Source organism: Terrapene carolina, unplaced genomic scaffold (genome assembly GCF_002925995.2).
Source record: "Terrapene carolina triunguis isolate 2854851 unplaced genomic scaffold, T_m_triunguis-2.0 Scaffold32200, whole genome shotgun sequence".
Lineage (NCBI taxonomy): Eukaryota > Metazoa > Chordata > Testudines > Emydidae > Terrapene > Terrapene triunguis.
This window is the reverse complement of record NW_020696551.1, coordinates 242,313-260,710: the sequence shown is the minus strand read 5'-3', so window position 1 is coordinate 260,710 and position 18,398 is coordinate 242,313. Positions and strand designations below refer to the sequence as shown.

The following is an 18,398-nucleotide window of genomic DNA, read 5'->3' as shown; positions in this document are numbered from 1 at the left end:
CCCCCCCACCCTACCTGTCCCCTGACTGTTCTGACTCCTATCCACACCCCTGCCCCCGCCAGATCCCCGAGACTCCCACGCCTATCTAACCGCTGCCTGTTCCCTGACTGCCCCCCCCCGAACCTCCAACCCATCTAACCCTCCCTGTCCCCTGACTGCCCCAATCCCTCTCCACACCCCTGCCCCCTGACAGGCCACCCCCAGAACCGCCACCCCATCCAACCCTCCCCTGCTCCCTGTCCCCTGACTGCCCCAATCCCTCTCCACACCCCTGCCCCCTGACAGGTCCCCCCAGAACCCCTGACCCATCCAACCCTCCCCCTGCTCCCTGTCCCCTGACTGCCCCAATCCCTCTTCACACCCCTGCCCCCTGACAGGTCCCCCCAGAACCCCCACCCCATCCAACCCTCCTGCTCCCTGTTTCTTGACTCGCCCCCAGCGCGGGGGAGGGAGCGGGGCTGGCCAATCAGGGCCGGCTGCCATGGATAGGGGGGTGGCTTTCTGGGCTGTAGCGGCACAAACAGCTCCTGCTCCCGTTTTGCTACCGGCGTGCTGAAGCTGCAGCGGGGGAGGGGCTTTTGCTGCCTGAGCAGCTCAATCCAGCGCGGCTGCCCTGTCAGCCGCTTTTGGGTCTTTAAATAGCCGTCCGGGGAGAAATCCCGGACATTTTTAGCTTTTTACAAATTCCCCCAGACGGCTATTTAAAGACCCAAAAGCCGGACATGTCCGGGGAAACCCGGACGGATGGTAACCCTAGATCAGGAGAACCTTTTTCTTTTACTGGGGTATTGGTTTTCATAACCATTTGTCCCCATAACGAGTGGCACTGGTGGTAATACTGGGAAACTGGAGTGTCTAAGGAGATTGCTTGTGAGACTTGCGATTAGCCAGTGGGGTGAGACCGAAGTCCTCCTAGTCTGGCTGGTTTGGTTTGCTTAGAGGTGGAAAAAACCCCAGCCTTGGGCTGTAACTGCCCTATTTGAGCAATTTGTCCTGAGTTGGCGCTCTCAGTTGGGTTCCATCAGAACCACATCGTCACAATCGGCAGCCCCAGGAGCTGCCAGCAGAGCCACTTTGCCAGCACCCACCCGGCCAGCTCATGGCCTGACCTCCTCCTGGCCGGCTACCTGCCCAGCCAGGCCCTTGGGTAGCTGGCCCTGCCATGGCCTCAGGGAAGTCAGGCTCCAGGACTCCCAATCCCCAGGCAGTGCAGTGAGGGCCTGTGACCAAGTGGGAATTTTGATGCCTATATGTGCTTCAGTTTCTCCAGTATTTCGCACGGTTACTGGGGGGGTGTCTGCTCTCAGGACAGGCTGAGACACAGGTGAATGGTGGCCAGCTATCTGCGCCGGGCAGGCCCTGGCAACCCCATCTCAGTGGGGAAGACAACGGCAAAGCCAGCCCCCAGGCCAGCGACACCTGGCGCCCAGCGCCCCAAAGGGGGAGGGACTCCCCGCCCCTCCGCAGGGCAACTGGGCAAACCCCCCACCCCGGGCGGGAGGGCAAGGAGGGGGAGCAGAGCTGGCTGCGGGTCCCCTGGAATAGAGTGAGGACAGACGGACGGACAGAGCCTGACCAAGGGGAGCCGACACTTTACCCCTGCTCTGTGCTATCCCAAGGCCTTGCTCTGCTGGTGCCCAGCCACGCTGCCACGTCTCTGCCAGGAGGCTGCCTCAGGGCGTGGCCACGCGGGACACGCTGGCAGCAGCACTCTCCCCTCACTGCAGTTCACCCGCCTCCTGCCCCCAGCGACCTGGTGCCATCTGCACCCACGTCACTCGGACATTTCACGCTGCACCCATAGATGGCTTGGGGCAGAGCTCCCGGTGTGAGGCCGTGGAGCCCGCCCTGGACAGGAGATTGGGAGCCCTGGGACTGGGGCCTCCACCCCTCCCCCAAGGAGCCCCCCACCCTGGACCAAGAGCCTCAGATGCTTCCCGAGGGTCCCACCCCACAATTGCCTCCTCCAGCTCTCTGGGGCCCCAGGTCAGGAGCTCCCTCCCCCCCCCAACCAAGGGCTCTATTTCAGCATCAAAATCTGCAGCCAGCTGAGAATTGAGGGGGCTGGGGGGGTGGGAGGGAATGCAGCGAGCTCAGCACCGGGATCAGCCCATAGCGAGGGAGGGGCTGGGCTGGGCCAGGGGCCCAGCGCTGCCTCCTGGGGGGTGCCTGGGGGTCTGCTGGGACCTCTGACTGCCTTAGTGATTGCCCCACGTCCCCTGCCCCGTGGCATGGCTGGCAGGCATGGGACTGACAGGCAGCTGCCTGGATGCCCTGCCCTCCAGGTGCCCACCAGCGCTGCCCCGCTTACCTTGTTGTAGTACTGCAGCCGGACAGTGTGCCATTGCCCATCGCTCACGCCGCCCGGCACGGACGGAGACACCGTGGTGGTCGACTCGCCTGGGGGAGCAGGTGGATGCTGGTTACCGCGGGGCCCTGGGGGAGCCACGGCCTGAGATGGGCAAGGGAGCCCAGAGCTCCCCACCCAGCAGCAGGGAGCTGGGCCCTGGGAGGGGAGCAGGGTCTGGGGGCAGAGGGCTCTGTGGGGGGCTGCACGCCCAGGAGCCAAGGGGTGAGGGGAGCTGTGGGGAAGGGGAGGCAGGGCCAGGGGAACTGAGAGCCAGGGAAGCTGGGCCGAGGGGTGGGGAGGGCTGGTGTGCTGAGGTGAGCCGGGGCCAAGGGCAGTCGGGCCTGGGGCAGAAGGGAGTCAGGGCTGGGATGAGGGGAGTTGGGTCTGGGGCCAAGGGGAGCTGGGTCGGGGCCGAGGGGAGTCGGGCCCAGGATGAGGGGAGTCGGGCCCGGGGATGAGAGGAGCTGGGTCGGGGCCGAGGGGAGTTGGGCCTGGGAATGAGGGGAGTCGGGCCCGGGGCCGAAGGGAGTCGGGCCCAGCCAGGCCCTACCTGCCGAGAAGGTGAGCTGGATCTGCTGGTGGATGATCTCCAGGGCCACGAAGTCGTGCTTCTCGTTGAAGCGCCCGTTGTACAGTAGCAGCCCGTTCCGCTCCTTCGTGGCGAACCTGCCCGAGGGGGAGAGGGTGAGAGCAGCGTCCCCCACAACACCCCCCCTGGATCCCTCACGGCCTGACACGGGCTGAGAGAGCCCAACCCCCTGGGATCCTCCGAGATGGGCAGGAGCAGGGTCGTCAATTAGTTTATGTCAAGGTCCAAATTTTTTGGTCAAGGTCCAGACTCCAGAGAAAAAAATAACAACCATGATAATAAGTAAAGGAAAAGATTTCGGGGTCTGTTCAAAAGCATCTGGCTGTCTGGATTTGGCCTGCTGTCCGGCTACTGACGAACCCTGGGCAGGAGCATGGCCAGAGGACTGGTGCATGGAGACACCTTGGTCTGCGTGCGGAATGGATAGGATTGGGGCACAGAGTTAAGGTGGGTGTCGGCCAGAGTTAAGGGGGCATCAAGGCACAGTTAAGGGAGCATTGGGGCAGAGTTAAGGGGGGCACTGAGACAGAGTTAAAGGAGGGGGCATCCAGGCAGAGTTAAGATGGGTGTTGGACCAGAGTTAAGGGGACATCAGGACAGAGTTAAAGACAGCATGGGGCAGAGATAAAGGGGGCATCGGGTCAGCATTTAGGGGGGGGGCATCAGGACAGAGATAAGGGGGGCATCCGGGCAGAGTTAAGGGGGCAGCAGGGCAGAGTTAAGGTGATGGGCCCCCATGGAGCATGCTCTCTGTGTGGTAAGGCATGAGTTCAAGGCTGGGTAGTGGCAATCCCATCTTTGGTCTCCCCACAGCAATCGGCATCTAAAGGCAGCCATGGCCTGGCTCCCCTGTGCTCCCCGATCCTCCCCAATCAGTGACCAGAGGAGTGGCGAGGAGCCTGCAGAGTAGCTGCGTGCGTGGGGAGAAGCTGGGCAAGGCCCAGGCCCCGCGCCGTGGCAGCCTCACCTCCCTGAGGGCCAGAGACTCGGGCTGCTGGGCTGGTTCTGTGGCTTCCTCAGCCCCATGGGTGCCAGGAAGAATGAATATAATGGGGCTGAGACAGCAGGGGGCTGTGGGTCAGGACTGAGGGCCGGTGAGCATGGTACATGGAGGTACCAGTGACACAGGGAAAGGCAGGAGGGGTACAGAGAAGGTATGGCTGGATGGGGGTACAGAGAGGGTATGGCTGGATGGGGGTACAGAGGGGGGTATGGCTGGAGGCCAAATTTAAGCTGCTAGGGAAGAGGTTAAAGTCCAGGACTCCCTGGGAGCATTCTCTGAAATCTCCTAGTTCCACGCGCAGGGCCAGGGAGACGGGCAGAACTGCAGGGTCCCAATGCGGGGATGAGCTGACGGTGTAGGGAGAAGGGGGTTAGGTTTATAACTGGGAAAGGAGGGGCTGATACCGGAAGGATGGGCTCTGCCTAAACCACAATGGACCCAGGTTGCTGGCACGTCAAATTAAAAGGTCGTAGAGCAGTTTTTAAACTAGGGGCTGGGGGAAGCCGACAGGTGTGGAGGAGCTCATGGTTCAGACAGAGACACCTCTTAGGGGCTTCTCTCTGTCCTAGTAAGGTGGGGAGGACAAAAGTTGATAAGTAGTTAGGAGCGGAAGAGAAACAGATGAAAAGAGTCCCAGACAACTAAATAGTGACACATTTTATAAGTGCTTGTATACAAATGCTAGAAGTCTGAATACTAAGATGGGTGAACTTGAGTCTGGTATTAAATGAGGAGATTGATGTAACAGGCATCCCATAAACTTGGTGGAATTATGCTAATCAATGGGACATGGTAATACCAGGGTACAAAATATCCAGGACTGACTGAGCGGGCTGTGCTGGTGGCAGAGTGGCACCGTATGGGAAAGCAGAAAGTCCAATACAGTAAAAATCTGAAATGAATCAATCTGTGCCGTAGGATCTCTAATAGGTAGAAAGGTCAATGCTTGACCAATAAAAGTATGGGAACATGCTACCGACCCCCTGAGCCGGACGGTGATGGTGACTGAAATGCTCCTGGAGCTCAGAGAGGCTATACAATAGAAAACTCAACAATAATGGGGGATTTCCCCCTCAATGGAAGGGGAAACTGAGGCATGGACAGTGACTTGGGCAAGAGCACAAATGGGAGTCAGCAACTGAACCCAGGAGTCCTGACCGCCCCCCTCCTGCCTACTTTTAACTATGACACCCCACTCCTCACTTCACCCAGAGTCGGGGTAGAGCCCAGGAGCCCTGGTCACCCATGCCCTGCTCTAACCATTAGACCAGACAGCTGCACAAAGCACCGCTGATCTCCAGTCCCAAGGAACTGCTCCAGCTTCCACAGGGTGTGCTGGAAATTCAGGGGCTTGGTCGGGGGCAGCTCTTGGCTTTAAAAGCAAAATCAACCCTCCCTCACTGTACACGTCTTAGCCCCAAGCCCCACATGTCCCTTCCCCAGGGTCAGGGCGGGTCTGGTCTGGCCTCTTCCCTTCGGGAAAACCTGCCCATTGCTCATCAGCCGACCTGTTCTCAGCCCAGATGAGGGCTGGGGGCACTGGGGGCTAAGGCTGGTGGCACAGAGGGAGTCTGGGGGCTGGGGGCACTGAGGGCTGTGAGCTGAGGAATGCTGAGGACTGGGGGGCGCTGGGGCTGAGGGGCATGGGGAGCTGCTGGGGGTCACTGAGGCTTACTTGGGGATACTGGGGGGTGCTGGGGGTACTGGAAGGTGCTTCCTGACTGTTCTGGAAAAGCATGTCCCTCTGCAAACAGGACGCTCCCCTGGCAGGCAGTGGTGCCCCGGTGCGGCACTAGGGGGCGCTGTTATACAGGACGCAGGCAGGGGCTCAGCAGGGGGCTCGTAGACAAATTCCAGACCAAGCCCATTAGTGTCAGCCACAGTGTCTCCTGCCTGTCCCTGTGGGCTGCCTGTGCACAACGGCTGCTGGGTTCCACCCCAGAGGTGGCTGCATTTGGACCCTGATGGATGAGATGGGAGAAGGGTCTGACACCGGGTGCCGTGGGGCCCAGCTACAAATGTTATTATAGGTGCTGGGGCAGCACCTCGTGGCTGAGCTCAGGGCCCCGCGCTGCAGACAGCATGAACCAGGCCATGCCCTGAACAGCTCACACCCTGACTATACGCAGGCTAGCAGGGGAAACTGAGGCACGGTGAGGGGACGTGACTGGCCAAGGTCACTCAGCAGGGCAGTCGGATGTCCTGAGTCCCAGCGCTCTGTCACTGCCCCTCCCCCCATGTATCCAGCACCACTTGCCCATTGGCCCAGCCCCCTAACAAGTGCCCAGCACTGCCAGACCCTTCCTCCTCTGCACTGCCAGCCCCTCACCCACCTCCTGGCACACCTCTGCTCTGTAGGGCCTGACCCCATGTCCAACAGTGGGCAGGTGCCCGCCGGCCCCTCCCAGCAGGGATGTTCTACCCTTTGGCCCCCCTAACGCTGACTGCAGCACCCCCAGCCAGGGCAGCAGCACATAGGGCGCCCCCCATGCCCACAGCCCAGCAATTTGCCAGGCTGCGGGGCTGCTGGAGGGGGCCATCCCCTCGGCCAGCCTGAGCAACAGGCCTAGCCCCGGCCCCCCATGCCAGCCGTGATTCATTACCCGCTGTCAACGCGCGGCAGCCCCCTGCAGGGTGATGGCCCCGGCCACGGCCACGGCTCCCACCCCAGGACAAAGGGCCCTGGCTGCCCTGCAGAAGCTGCGGCTGGCTAGCCCTTTGTGCTGGGCTGACAATGTCTGGAGCTGGCAGGATTATGGGGAGGGGGGCCAGGCCCATTGATGAGGGTTGTGATCTCATCGCAGCTCCTCAGGATAATCCCTCCCATCCCCAAACCCCGCCCGGCCTGCTCTGCCTTAGCTGGCGGGAGAGGGGGCAGGCTGGGCCAGGCGGTGAGCCTGGAGGCAGGGGGAAGCAGCTTGGGGGATCCTCTGGGGGGCCAGACCTGGGTGAGGGCTGCTGGCGAGCTCACAGGAAAGCGCCCGGGGGGGGCAGACACCCCACCCCCTGGCAGCTAGCCCCTCGCCATGTCCAGCCAGACAGGCCCTGCAGTGAGTGGAGGGGGCTCCTGGGTCGGGAAGGGCCAATGGAGGAAGACCCCCGTGTGTCCTGCTGGAAAACAATGGGCCCATTCTGGAGCAGGACAAGGGAGGGGAGGGTCCCGGGCTTTGGAACAAAGATGCCATTTAGTGTCCACCTGCCAGACCCCGACCCCCAGGGGATCTGCCGTGGCAGGGGCTGGGGCCCCCCAGATAAGAGCTGCCATAGTGGGTCATGCCCAGTAGCCTCGCTGGAGCAGAGGCAAACAATGCCAGGTTGGGACTCTCCTTCCAGCAGATGTGGTGGTACCGAGGGCACCCCTCCGGGGAGGGGCCCCCATTATGGAGGAGCCAGGAAATAGCAGCGGGGGATTCGAGGATGAGAGATACAGAGAGCTGGGTTGTGACGAGCGGGAGACCTGCAGGGTGAATTGCTGCCTGAGTGGAACTCATGGGACATCTGGACAGCCTGGTAGGCAGTGCTGGGCGGAGCCGGTTGGGTGTGGGACATGTAGGTACCAATGACATAGGGAAAGGCAGGAGAGAGGTCCTGGAGGCTGCTAGGGAAGAGGTTAAAGTCCAGGACTCCCTGGAAGCATTCTCTGAAATCTCCCAGTTCCACGCGCAGGGCCGGGGAGACGGGCAGAGCTGCGGGGTGTCAATGCGGGGATGAGCCGATGGAGACCAGTGGCTCTCAACCTTTCCAGACTGCTGTCCCCCTTTCAGGAGTCTGATCTGTCTTGTGTACCCCACGTTACACCTCACTTCAAAACGACCTGCTGACAAACTCAAGACATAAAAATACAAAATGTCACAGCCACTAGTACTGAAACATGGCGGACTTTCTGGTTTTGACCATATAATTATCAAATAAATCAACTGGAATCTAAATCTTGTCCTTGCATGTCAGTGTAAAGTACACAGAGCAGTACAAACAAGTCGTCGTTTGTAGGAGATTTTAGTCTGTACTGACTTCGCTGGTGCTTTCTATGCAGCCTGTTGTAAAACAAGGCAAATCTCTAGACGAGTTGATGTACCCCTGGAAGATCTCCCACATCCCCCTGGCTGAGAACCACAGGTGTAGGGAGGAAGGGGTTAGGTTTATAACTGGGAAAGGAGGGGCCGATACCACAAGGATGGGCTCAGCCTAGACCACAATGGACCCAGGTTGCTGGCGTGTCTAGTGGAGCAGTTTTTAAACTAAGGGCCGGGGAAGCCGACAGGTGCGGAGGAGCCCATGGTTCGGACAGAGACACCCCTTAGGGGAGGAGCTATTATGGGAATTCTCTCTGTCCTAGGAAGGCGGGGATGGGAGGAGCTAGGAAGGCCAGGCTTGTGGGCGGGGAGGTGCTGAGTGGGTGGCGGGGGGGGGGGGCAGGCACTCACGTGAGGGTGATGCCCCCCCGGATGAGGTGCCAGTCGCCCAGCCCCCCCGACCGGTGCCCCCCTGGTACTCACATGAGGGTGATGCCCCCTTGGATGAGGTGCCAGTCGCCCAGCCCCCCCCAGCACTCACGTGAGGGTGACAGTGAAGTGGAAGCGCTGGCGCAGCCCCCGGAAGGTGACGAAGGAACGGGCGGGGAAGCTGCGGCTGCTCATCTCGCAGTAGGGCTTCTCGTAGTCCCCTGAGGGGCAGTCGCACTTGAAGCCCCCGACCAGCAGATTGGTGCAGGTGCCCCCGTTCTTGCAGACGCCCGGTGTGCAGCGGCCCAGGCGGGCGTTCACCTCACAGTGCTCTCCTGCGGGCAGGGACAGCCGTCAGGGCAGTGCCAGGGACCCCCCCCCCACCCCAGGGCACGTGCTGCTGGTCCCTGGCTGGCACTGAGAGCCAAGGGCACAGCACCCTGCTGCACCCAGCCCCCAGGAGCTAATCGTTCTGCACCAGATAGCACCCCCCGGCTCAAGCCCTCCCAATTCTCCAGCTCCCCAAATGCCCCACCAGCCCCAAGCAGCTCCCCACTGCCACGCACCTGGCACACGCCGTCATGCAGAGCCCGTATCCCTTTGGGCTCCGGCTGGCCTCATGCCCCAGGGCCTTTGCCAGGCGGGCAGCGGTCCCCCTGGCTTTATGCAGACCCCCCCCCCCACGCCCATGTACCAGTGCTGCCAGCCCAGGGAGCCACGTGCGAGGACAAGCCCCTGGCTGTGAGCGGGGCCCAGAGCACGCGCCCTGCTCAGTCAGGTACCCCAGTGCGCCGGGCTGGCTGGACACGGGTTCTGCTGACAGATCCCAAGCTGGAGCGATGCCAGGGAGCAGGCGCTCGCCCCGAGGCTGGGAAAGGGGGTGCTGCAAGGCTCGCTGGAGTGAGGGCATGGCAAGTTAAAAACAGGGTGGGGATGTGCACTTCTTGGGACAGGCAGGACGCAGGTGGCAGCACTTCACACGGGAGGGGGGCCTGGGAAGCTGGGGCTGGGGCAGGCCAGAGGGCAGGACTCCCCCTCCTGGGTGAGAGGGGAGTGGGCAGGCAGTGTGGCCTGGAGCACTGGCCTGCACTCAGAGGAGCTGGGTTCTGTACCTGCCTTTGCTAGGAGACCTTGGGTGATTCCCCCCGCTCTGTGCCTCAGTTTCCTCCAAACAGGGATAAGGACCCTGTCTGCCTTGTGACGCATTCAGACCTCTACAATGGGAAAACGCCATTACCCCACTTCTACAGATAGGGAAAATCGAGGCCCAGAGAGCTGGCCTGAATTTCAATTCCAGGGGTCCTGTGCAAGGCCCATCAGCCGTATGCGCAGCTCTGGTTGGCGGCTCTCTCTGCTGTCAAGCAGGCCCCTGAGCACACAGCAGATAAAATAATCCAGGGAACAGAGGTCTGGGAACTCGCAGAGATGAAAGTGCTGCCTCGGCGCCCCAAACCCGCGGCCCAGCTACCCACCCTGCTTTGCTCCGCCTCAGGGGCACTAATGGGATGCTCATCCGACCAATCACATGCTGCATGCAGCCCAGCACCCTCCCAGCCCCTTAAACAGCAGGTGCTTTTAACCCCCGCTATCCCGCTGCCTCCTGCCGCTCAGACAATGACCAGGCCGGTCAGTTTCGCTGCACCCCTGTAAGGGGGAGGGGCCTTGGCTGGGTACCAGTGCCAGATTCCACGGGGACTGGCAGCATCCCGGGCACTGCTTGCCTGGCTTGTCTGTAAATCTAAGGGCCAAATTCTTAGCTGGTGCAAATTGGCGCAATGGGGCTGCACCAGCTTACGCCAGCAGAGAAATGGGCCCACCCTTGACGTGCCAGCAGCCTGGAACCCCACAGAATCTGGGATTAATGACAACAGCAGCTCTGGTCCAGCTGCACCTCCTGCTCTAAACAGCCAGCGCATTCCCAGCCCAGAGACCCTGCACACGCCAGCCCCATGCTGCACTGCAGTCCCGCAGCCAGGAGATCCTACAACAACAAGCCCGTCTGTACACAGTCCGGCTCACACGACAGACCCGACAACAACAAGCCCATGCACATGCCCGAAGAGGAGTAACCATTGTGGTGACCGTTTTATCGCCAGCAGCAAGGGGATGAAGCACTGAAGGGACCTGGCTGAAATCTGCCGAGAGCTGGTGGAGCAGGTCACTCGTGATCACAGGCCAGCACGTGCTGCCGTTGTTTGCTGGCTCAGGGCCTTAGCATGGTAACTGTGAGGGGCAGAGGCTGTCGCTCCCTGTCTGTGCCGTGCCCACCCGATGGGGCCTCAACGTGCTGCTGGACACCCAGGTTTAGGGTGACCAGATGTCCTGATTTTATAGGGACAATCCCGATTTTTGGGTCTTTTTCTTATATAAGCTCCTACTACCCCCCACTCCCTGTCCAGATTTTTCACATTTGCTGTCTGGTCATCCTACCCAGGATCAATAACACTAATGGCTGGGGGCTGGGCCGGGGCTGCCTTGGGAAGTTGTCAATTTATGGCTTTTTCTATGAGAGGAGGCACCAGGAATCACCAAGAAAGAGATTAAACCTTTCAGCTGCAGCTAATACAAACTAATGCGTGAGGCGACCGCTTCAGCACTGCACTAATGCACGTGTGGGCGATGCGCCGGACAGGCAGGCCGGGGACGGGGACGGGGGGTGGGATTGGTTTCTTTGCCATGACTTTGGCTGTCGAAGACAGAGATTTTGAACAAGCGATTGCAAGATGTGCCCCGGGGCAGACTCCCCCCACAGAGCCAGGGATGCAGCTGGGACCACAGTCAGGCGTGTGCCACGCAGAGATCGTCCTTGTGCCCGGGGTGGGGCAGGCAAGGAACTGGCACGCTGGGAAGTAACCCCCTGCCTTTTAGCATGGCTACTGAGAGGCACTTCGCCCTGCTGCATTATTCCAAACGCACCCCCCAGCTCCAGCTTTCTAACTTCCTGCGCAGACCAGCACCTCCCAGAGGGCCCCTCGGCTGGGCCAGTGTCTCCCCCCTTCCCCCCATGGCTTGCTGTCTTTGGGGTTTCCCAGCAGGGCAGTGGGAGGGGGAACCTGCCGTGTGGCTCTACAGTTTCACCGCGGGGCCACCTGAGTGCGGCGCGCCAGGGACCCTGGGCACAGCCCAGACAAGCCCAGCTGGCGTGGATCGCAGGGGGCACAGGGTGCCCTGCAGAATGAGCCCCCCCCAGCCTCTGCCCAGGTCTCCTCAAAAGCTGGGGCAGGCGTTCAGAAGTGCTCAGCACCCAGCAGCTCCCATTGGGACCCTTCTCACCGGGGGCATTCTCCATTGCCCCAGTGGGGGAGGGGGAATTCTCCATTGCCCCAGTGGGGGAGGGGGATTCTCCATTGCCAGGGAGCTCACAGCTTTCTACAGTCCTGGGTCACACTCCCTTCAGCGCCATCACCCTGGCTACAGTTGGGGAAACTGAGGCACAGAGCAGGGCTAAGGGCTAAAAAGAGAATTTGTGACCCAGCCAGGGAGAGAACCCAGGAGTCTCAACCTCCCGCCCCCACCCTGACACCACTCCTCTCCTAGAGCTGGCCCTGGAAGCTGGGACTCTCTAGGCAGGGCTCCTGGGGGGCCAGGCAGGGGAAGGAGCCCTTTGGGGCGGGGTGAAGTTGGGGTCACCAAGGGGCAGGAGTTTGGGGGCAGTCAGAGCGCACCAGAGCGCAGACTGTGCTGAATGCCTCATAGCCTGTCCCTCAGCACCCCAAAGCCAGACACCTCCACATTTCACCCTCGTGTCACAGCCCCTTATGGCATCAAATTCACTCTTCCCCCTCCCCTATCGGCCCCCCACTCCTCCCTCCCATCCCCAGTCCTCCCCCCCGAGGATTTCGGGAAGGATCTCCATCCCCAGCCTCTCCGTGTCCTGCCCTAATGACCAGCTTCAGTTTCCAGGGAAACTGACACTCCCCCCCACCCCCGAAAGGAACCCCGCCCCTCCCCCGCCTGCAGAGGGGAGCCCAGGCTGGCGCTGGGATGACCCAGCTCGGGCCCCGGGGGATGCAGCGCAGGGGGGGGGAGCTGCTCCTCTGGCTCAGTGTCACCAGCTAACAGGGGCTCCCCAAGCAATAGGTCACCAGGGGCCCTGATCCCAGGGCAGTCCCTGAGAGCCCCCTCCTGGGGGGAGGCCAGGGCATGGGTGGTGTCCCTGGGTGGGAGCAGGCCAGACACTGGGCATGGGCAGCCCAAGCTCTTAGCCGCCACTAAGAGGGGGCAGGGCAGGCCGGGGGCTCGGGCTTAGAACGAGAGGCTGCTGCGTCCTCAGGCTGCGGCTGGGTGGCCCCACAGGCGGGGGCACCCTGGTCAGTGCAGGAGGCTGCCCCACGGCTAGCAGCGCAGCGTCCAGCAGAGCTCAGCGCTCCGGCCCCGGCTCCAGCTCCCGGAGAATCTACTCGCGGTGGGGACGCTCCACCGCAGGGCTGGGGCTGGGGCAGAGACCCCGCCTCGGTAGGCTGACCAGCGAGCAAGTGTGAAAAATCGGGACGGAGGATGGGGGATAATAGGAGCCTATAAAAGAAAAAGCCCCAAATATGGGGACTGTCCCTATAAAATCGGGACATCTGGTCACCCTATACCTAGGCCATGGGACTCAGGGACACGCCCACGACCCAGGGGCACCCTCCCACAGGGACACACCCCTGCCCCAGGGAGACACACCCCTGGATCACAGGGACACGCCCCCCAGGGGAACATCCCCCCACCCCACAGGGACATGCCCCCGGCTCACAGGGACACGCCCCCACCCCACAGGGACACACCCCTGCCCCATAGGGACACGCCCATGATGCAGGGGCACCCCCCCACAGGGACACACCCCTGCCCCATAGGGACATGCCCCCGGCTCACAGCGACATGCCCAACAGACATGAGATGTGGCCACTGCCCTGGGCTGGATTTGAACTAGTGCCTTGGGGGGGTGAAGGCCCCCCCCATTCCCCAGCCCTCCGAGCCAGCCAGCAGAGGCCCCTGGAGGTGGAGACGGATGGCTGGATGGGGGTACGGAGGGGGGTATGGAGGGGGCTGGCCGGACGGCACGGATGGGATGGCTGGACGGGGCATGGACGGAGACAGACAGAGGGGGGTACGGCTGGAAATGGCTGGGCGGGGGTACGGAGGAGGGTGGCCGGACGGTACGGATGGGATGGCTGGACAGGGGCAAGGACGGGGACGGATGGACAGAGGGGGAAACGGCTGGAGATGGCCGGGTGGGGGTACGGCCGGGGCTGGCCGGACAGACAGAGGCTTGTGTAGGGATAGACAGAGGAGCCCTTCCCGCCCCGGCCCGGCCCCTCTCCCACTCACCGGTGAAGCCGGCCTGGCAGTGGCAGGTGTAGCCGCCCTCCCGGCGGTGGCAGCGCCCATTGCGGCCGCAAGGGCTGGAGTAGCACAGGTCGATCTCGCTCTCGCAGTAGTGGCCGGTGAAGCCGGCGGGGCAGCGGCAGCGCAGGCCGCTGACGGGGTGGATGGGCCGGAAGAGGACAGTGGCGGAGGCCAGGAAGGGCGCGGAGCTGTCGAAGCGCAGCACGGAGACGCAGCGCATGTAGTTCTCGCAGGGCTCCCGTAGGCAGATGTTGTCGTCGAAGGGCAGCACCCGCTGCTCGGAGATGGCGGCCAGCAGTGTGCGGTTGAGGTAGAGCCGCTCCTGCAGATCCTGGGAGGGGATGTAGCGCCCCCCGCGGGTCCCGCCCGGCAGCAGCACCGACAGGCTGACGTTGAGGATGTGGGCGGCCGGCACGTCCGTGTCGTTCTGGATGTTGAAGAGCACCACGTGGTGGCGGGGGGCCGAGAGCACGGCCGCCACCCCCTCCAGGAAGAGCACCAGCAGTGGTGACAGGAACCGCTCCGGGGACATGTTCTCCAGGCGCAGCGTGATGCTGTTGGTCAGCATCTCGTCCGTGACTATGGTCACCTGCAGGGTGCACTGAGCCGCCATGCTGTGCACGCCGTCTGCCGAGAGACGAGGGCAAGGGGTGAACGGCGCCCGGAGGGGCTGGGGCTGAGCCTGCCATGGGAACAGGCTTTCTACAGCTCCAGAGTCCACCAGGGCTGGGCTAGCAGATGCTGCGGGTCGGGAGTGAGGGGCACTGGCAGAGCTGGGGGGTGGGGGAGCCCAGGGCTGGGATAGCAGGTGCTGCGGGTCGGGAGTGAGGGGCACCAGCAGAGCTGGGGGTGGCCGTGGGCACACAGGGCACATGGGTTGTGTCTTCAAATAGGCCCCCAGGCAGTGGCGCCAGGACACCGGGCTTCCCTCTGCAACCTCCAGCCTGCTGGTCTCCGACCGTGTCTCCCCCTGCCCCCGCGCAGCCCCTGCAAGGCCTGGGGCTCAGAAGGGGCATTTCGGCGGGTGCTCTCCTGCACATGAGGCCAGCAGCTGTGGGCCAGTGGCCCAGGGCCAGCAAGTGCCAAGCAGGGCTGGCGCAACCCATTAGGCGACCATTAACATTTGGGGGGCGGCGACCGAGGCAGCCAGATCTTCGACAGCCCCGGTCGTCGTCGGTATTCCGGGGGCGGGACCTTCCGCCACCTAGGGCGGCAAAAAAGCTGGTGGCGCTCCTGGTGCCAAGGCAGATGGCTGGCAGCCAACACCCAGTAGAAACCACTTCCCCAGCAGCTGGGGGGCCTTTCTCACACGCTGAACCTCACTGGGGGCTCCCTCAACTCCTAGCTCACATCAGCCTGTGGCTACCAGGTTATGCCCCCTGGCTAGTCGGTATCTGCCTGGCTCCCAGCCCAGGGGACATGACAGACCACGCTGCCAATCACTGACCAGCCTCACTGGAAACCCAACAAAAACCTGCTGTGCCAGGGTCTGAGACTGTTTGCTACAAAACCCCCCGACACATACCCCCGGCCCAGCGCAGAGGGCACGAGGAATGCCCCAGCACAGCCCCCACACAGACAGCCCCAGCACAGCTCCCACACAAACAGACAATCCCAGGCACAGCTTCTGGATGGATGGATGCCGGGCTCAGCCCCTGAACAGACAGACTCCTGGGCACAGGCCCCACCCGTCCATGGCCCCAGCCTGCCCTTCCTAAGCAGGGAACTGGGGGCGGCAAAGGGGGGGCAGGAAGAGCAGCTGGCGGGGGGTGGTTCTCACCAGTGCACCACAGGCAGGCGGGTCAGCATCAGTCCTAGGTGACAGATGGGGAAACTGAGGCCCAGAGGAACGCAATTTGCCCCAGCTCACGCAGCAGGTTGGGAGCAGAGCAGGGAATAGGACCCAGGAGTCTAAAGGCCCTGTCATTGCTGCTTCTCCAGCGTGAGGTCAATTCCCACCCCAGCTCCAAGGGCTGCCACCTGGGACAGACTGGGGGCAAGGGGGAGGGGGAGAGGCCGGCAGGGGCTAAGCAGGGCGAGTGGAGCTGCTCTCTCATCTCCAGCCCCCGAGCCGGTCTAACCCCCCCCCCCCCCCCCAGGCCCCCAGCGCTGCCCCGCCCTCACCGGCCCCCCGAAGCCGGTCTGCCCCCCCAAGCCTCCCAGAGCTGGTCTGCCCTCACCGGCCCCCCCAGAGCCGGTCTTTCCCCCCCACTCCACCCTCCAGAGCCAGTCTGCCCTCACCAGGCCTTGCCCATCTCATCTGGGTCCAGCAGCTCAGCCCCGGCCGCGCTCTGTGGCAGGTTAGTTCTGGCCACGGGAGCCGCCTCTCTCGCTGACCTGCACGAGTTGCCCCCGAGCCCTGGGGGCACTGAGGGGAAGGGTCACATGCTGCACGTGGGGCTCATCGTGCTTCTCCATGCCATAGCAGTGAGGCTTCTCTCTGTGGAGAACCTCCCTCAAATAGAAGCAGTGTGGGGCTATGACACACAGCTGAGCGTCCAGCAGAGGGCAGCAGTCTCTGTCTCTCTCTCTTTCACACACACACCAGTTCATCACAACTCTTAGCACTGTTTCAGCCAGGGACCTCAAAGCACTGTGCAAAGGCGGGTCAGTAGCATCACCCCCACTGGACAGCTGGGGAAACTGAGGCACAGCGTGTATCCGAAGAAGTGGGTATTCACCCACGAAAGCTCATGCTCCTATACGTCTGTTAGTCTATAAGGTGCCACAGGATTCTTTGCTGCTTTTACAGCGTGGGAGAGTGACTCACCTGATGTCACCCAGGAAGTCAATGCCAGAGTCCTGATCTAATCACTAGCCCTCACAGCCCCCCCCCCAGAGCCAGGGACAGACCACAAGAGTCCTGACTCCCAGCCCTTTACTCAGTCCAGACCACAAAAATCTGAAGGCACCTTCCTTAGGAATGGGGACTTTGCCCTGGTGCCAACATCCACATTCCCCCTTCCTCACGTGCGCCTCCCCGCAGAGGTGGCTGCAGCCCAGCAGCACCACGTCATCTTGGCAAGGAGCCACTCCTGGGCACCGTGACATTTCATTGTGGAAATGCAAGGCGAGGATCCAGCACCATGAACTGAGCGAGGGGGGCTGAGCCGGGGGGCTAACAGATGCCCCCGGACAGGGTGAGGCACTGAGGAGGCATGCACACAGAGCCTGGAGAGCAGAGTTACACATCTGTGCGGTCCTGCCTGACTGAGGCTCCAGAGAGCTGCCCCCAAACACCCGTCTCAGGGTGATGTGAACTGCTCTCATTCACTGCTGCCGGCATTCACTCTGAAGCCTAATGGTGACACGTTCAATCCAGGCCTGGCTGTTTCACTGCCAGTCAGTTCTGCAGAATCTTTCTGCCCGTCTGGGGTGGAGCCTGGATGTATGTGAGAGGGGCCTGAGGCTGTGAGGGCCAAGCTTAAGGGGGAAAGGATTGAGGCCCTGGCATAGTCCATGGGTCCTGTTTCCAAAGCTGCGACGAATCAAACACAATAGGAGGGGGGCCCGGGGTCGTGACCTCATCAAGGAGGTCAAAGGTCATCACCCCCACCAGGCTGCAGGAGAAAATGAGGAAGGGCCGCTTGGCCCCACAATGGCCCCGCCTGACCAGCGGGGAGGCCACGTGCAGGGAGCCCATGCCCACCCCCCCCCCCCCCCGCCCACGACCTATAGAGCATGGGCAGAGCGGCCGCGTCACACTCCCCTGCAGGAGATATTTACTGAGTGCCCAGCACCCAGCCCATGTCTGTCTCAGCTACATCCATCCTGGAATTCACTCCCCCAGCCTCAGGCCCCCCCCCCCCCCAGGCTCCCGATTCTCCTGCTCCAGCAGGCTGATCCCCTCCCCTCAGGCCCTCCTTACCTGCCCCCCCTCCTCCCAGATGAGACATTCCTGGGCCAAGCCCCGCCTGACACCCCACGCCCCGGAGCAGGCAGCCAATGGCTCAGCAAACATGGGGCCCTGGGTGCCCAGCGCTGAAGGGCTCTTGGGCTGGAGTGCGGATGCCTCAGATGCCTGGGGCAGGGGCTGACAAACACTCCTGGCCACAGGGGCCTTTTCACACTCCACACCAGGTGGCCTCCCTGGGCCTGGGATAGCGGGGCTGCCGGTCAGGAGTAAGGGGCACCGGCGGAGCTGTGTGTGTGTGTGTGAGGAGCCCAGCACTGGCGTAGCGGGGGCTGCCGATCCGGAGTGAGGGGCACCAGCGGAGCGGGGGCGGGGGGGGAGCCCAGCACTGTCGTAGCAGGGGGCTGCGGGTCCGGAGTGAGGGGCACTGGTGGAGCTGTGTGTGTGTGGGAAGCCCAGCACTGGCGTAGCAGGGGGCTGCGGGTTGGGAGTGAGGGGCACCTGTAGAGCTGTGGGGGGGGAGCCCAGGGCTGGGATAGCAGGGGGCTGAGAGTTGGGAATGAGGGGCACCGGCAGAGCTGGGGGCTAGGGGGAGCCCAGGGCTGGGATGGCAGGGGCTGCGGGTCGGGAGTGAGGGGCACTGGCAGAGCTGGGGGGAGCCCAGGGCTGGGATAGCAGGGGCTGCGGGTTGGGAGTGAGGGGCACCTGCGGAGCTGTGTGTGAGGGGAGCCCAGAGCTGGGATGGCCAGGGCTGGGGGTCGGGAGTGAGGGGCACTAGCAGAGCTGGGGGGAGCCCAGGGCTGGGATGGCAGGGGGCTGTGGCTCCCCCCAGC

General features: G+C 62.6%; 1 protein-coding gene across 1 annotated transcript in view; it reads right to left on the bottom strand.

The window, feature by feature from the left end:
- Positions 1–18,398, bottom strand: part of LOC113409302 (cadherin EGF LAG seven-pass G-type receptor 2-like) — a 64,315-nt gene that overhangs the window by 31,531 nt on the left and 14,386 nt on the right. The window contains 4 exon segments of the mRNA XM_026663064.1: positions 2,312–2,400; positions 2,901–3,016; positions 8,497–8,719; positions 13,695–14,339. Coding sequence (XP_026518849.1) covers positions 2,312–2,400; positions 2,901–3,016; positions 8,497–8,719; positions 13,695–14,339 — 1,073 coding nt within the window.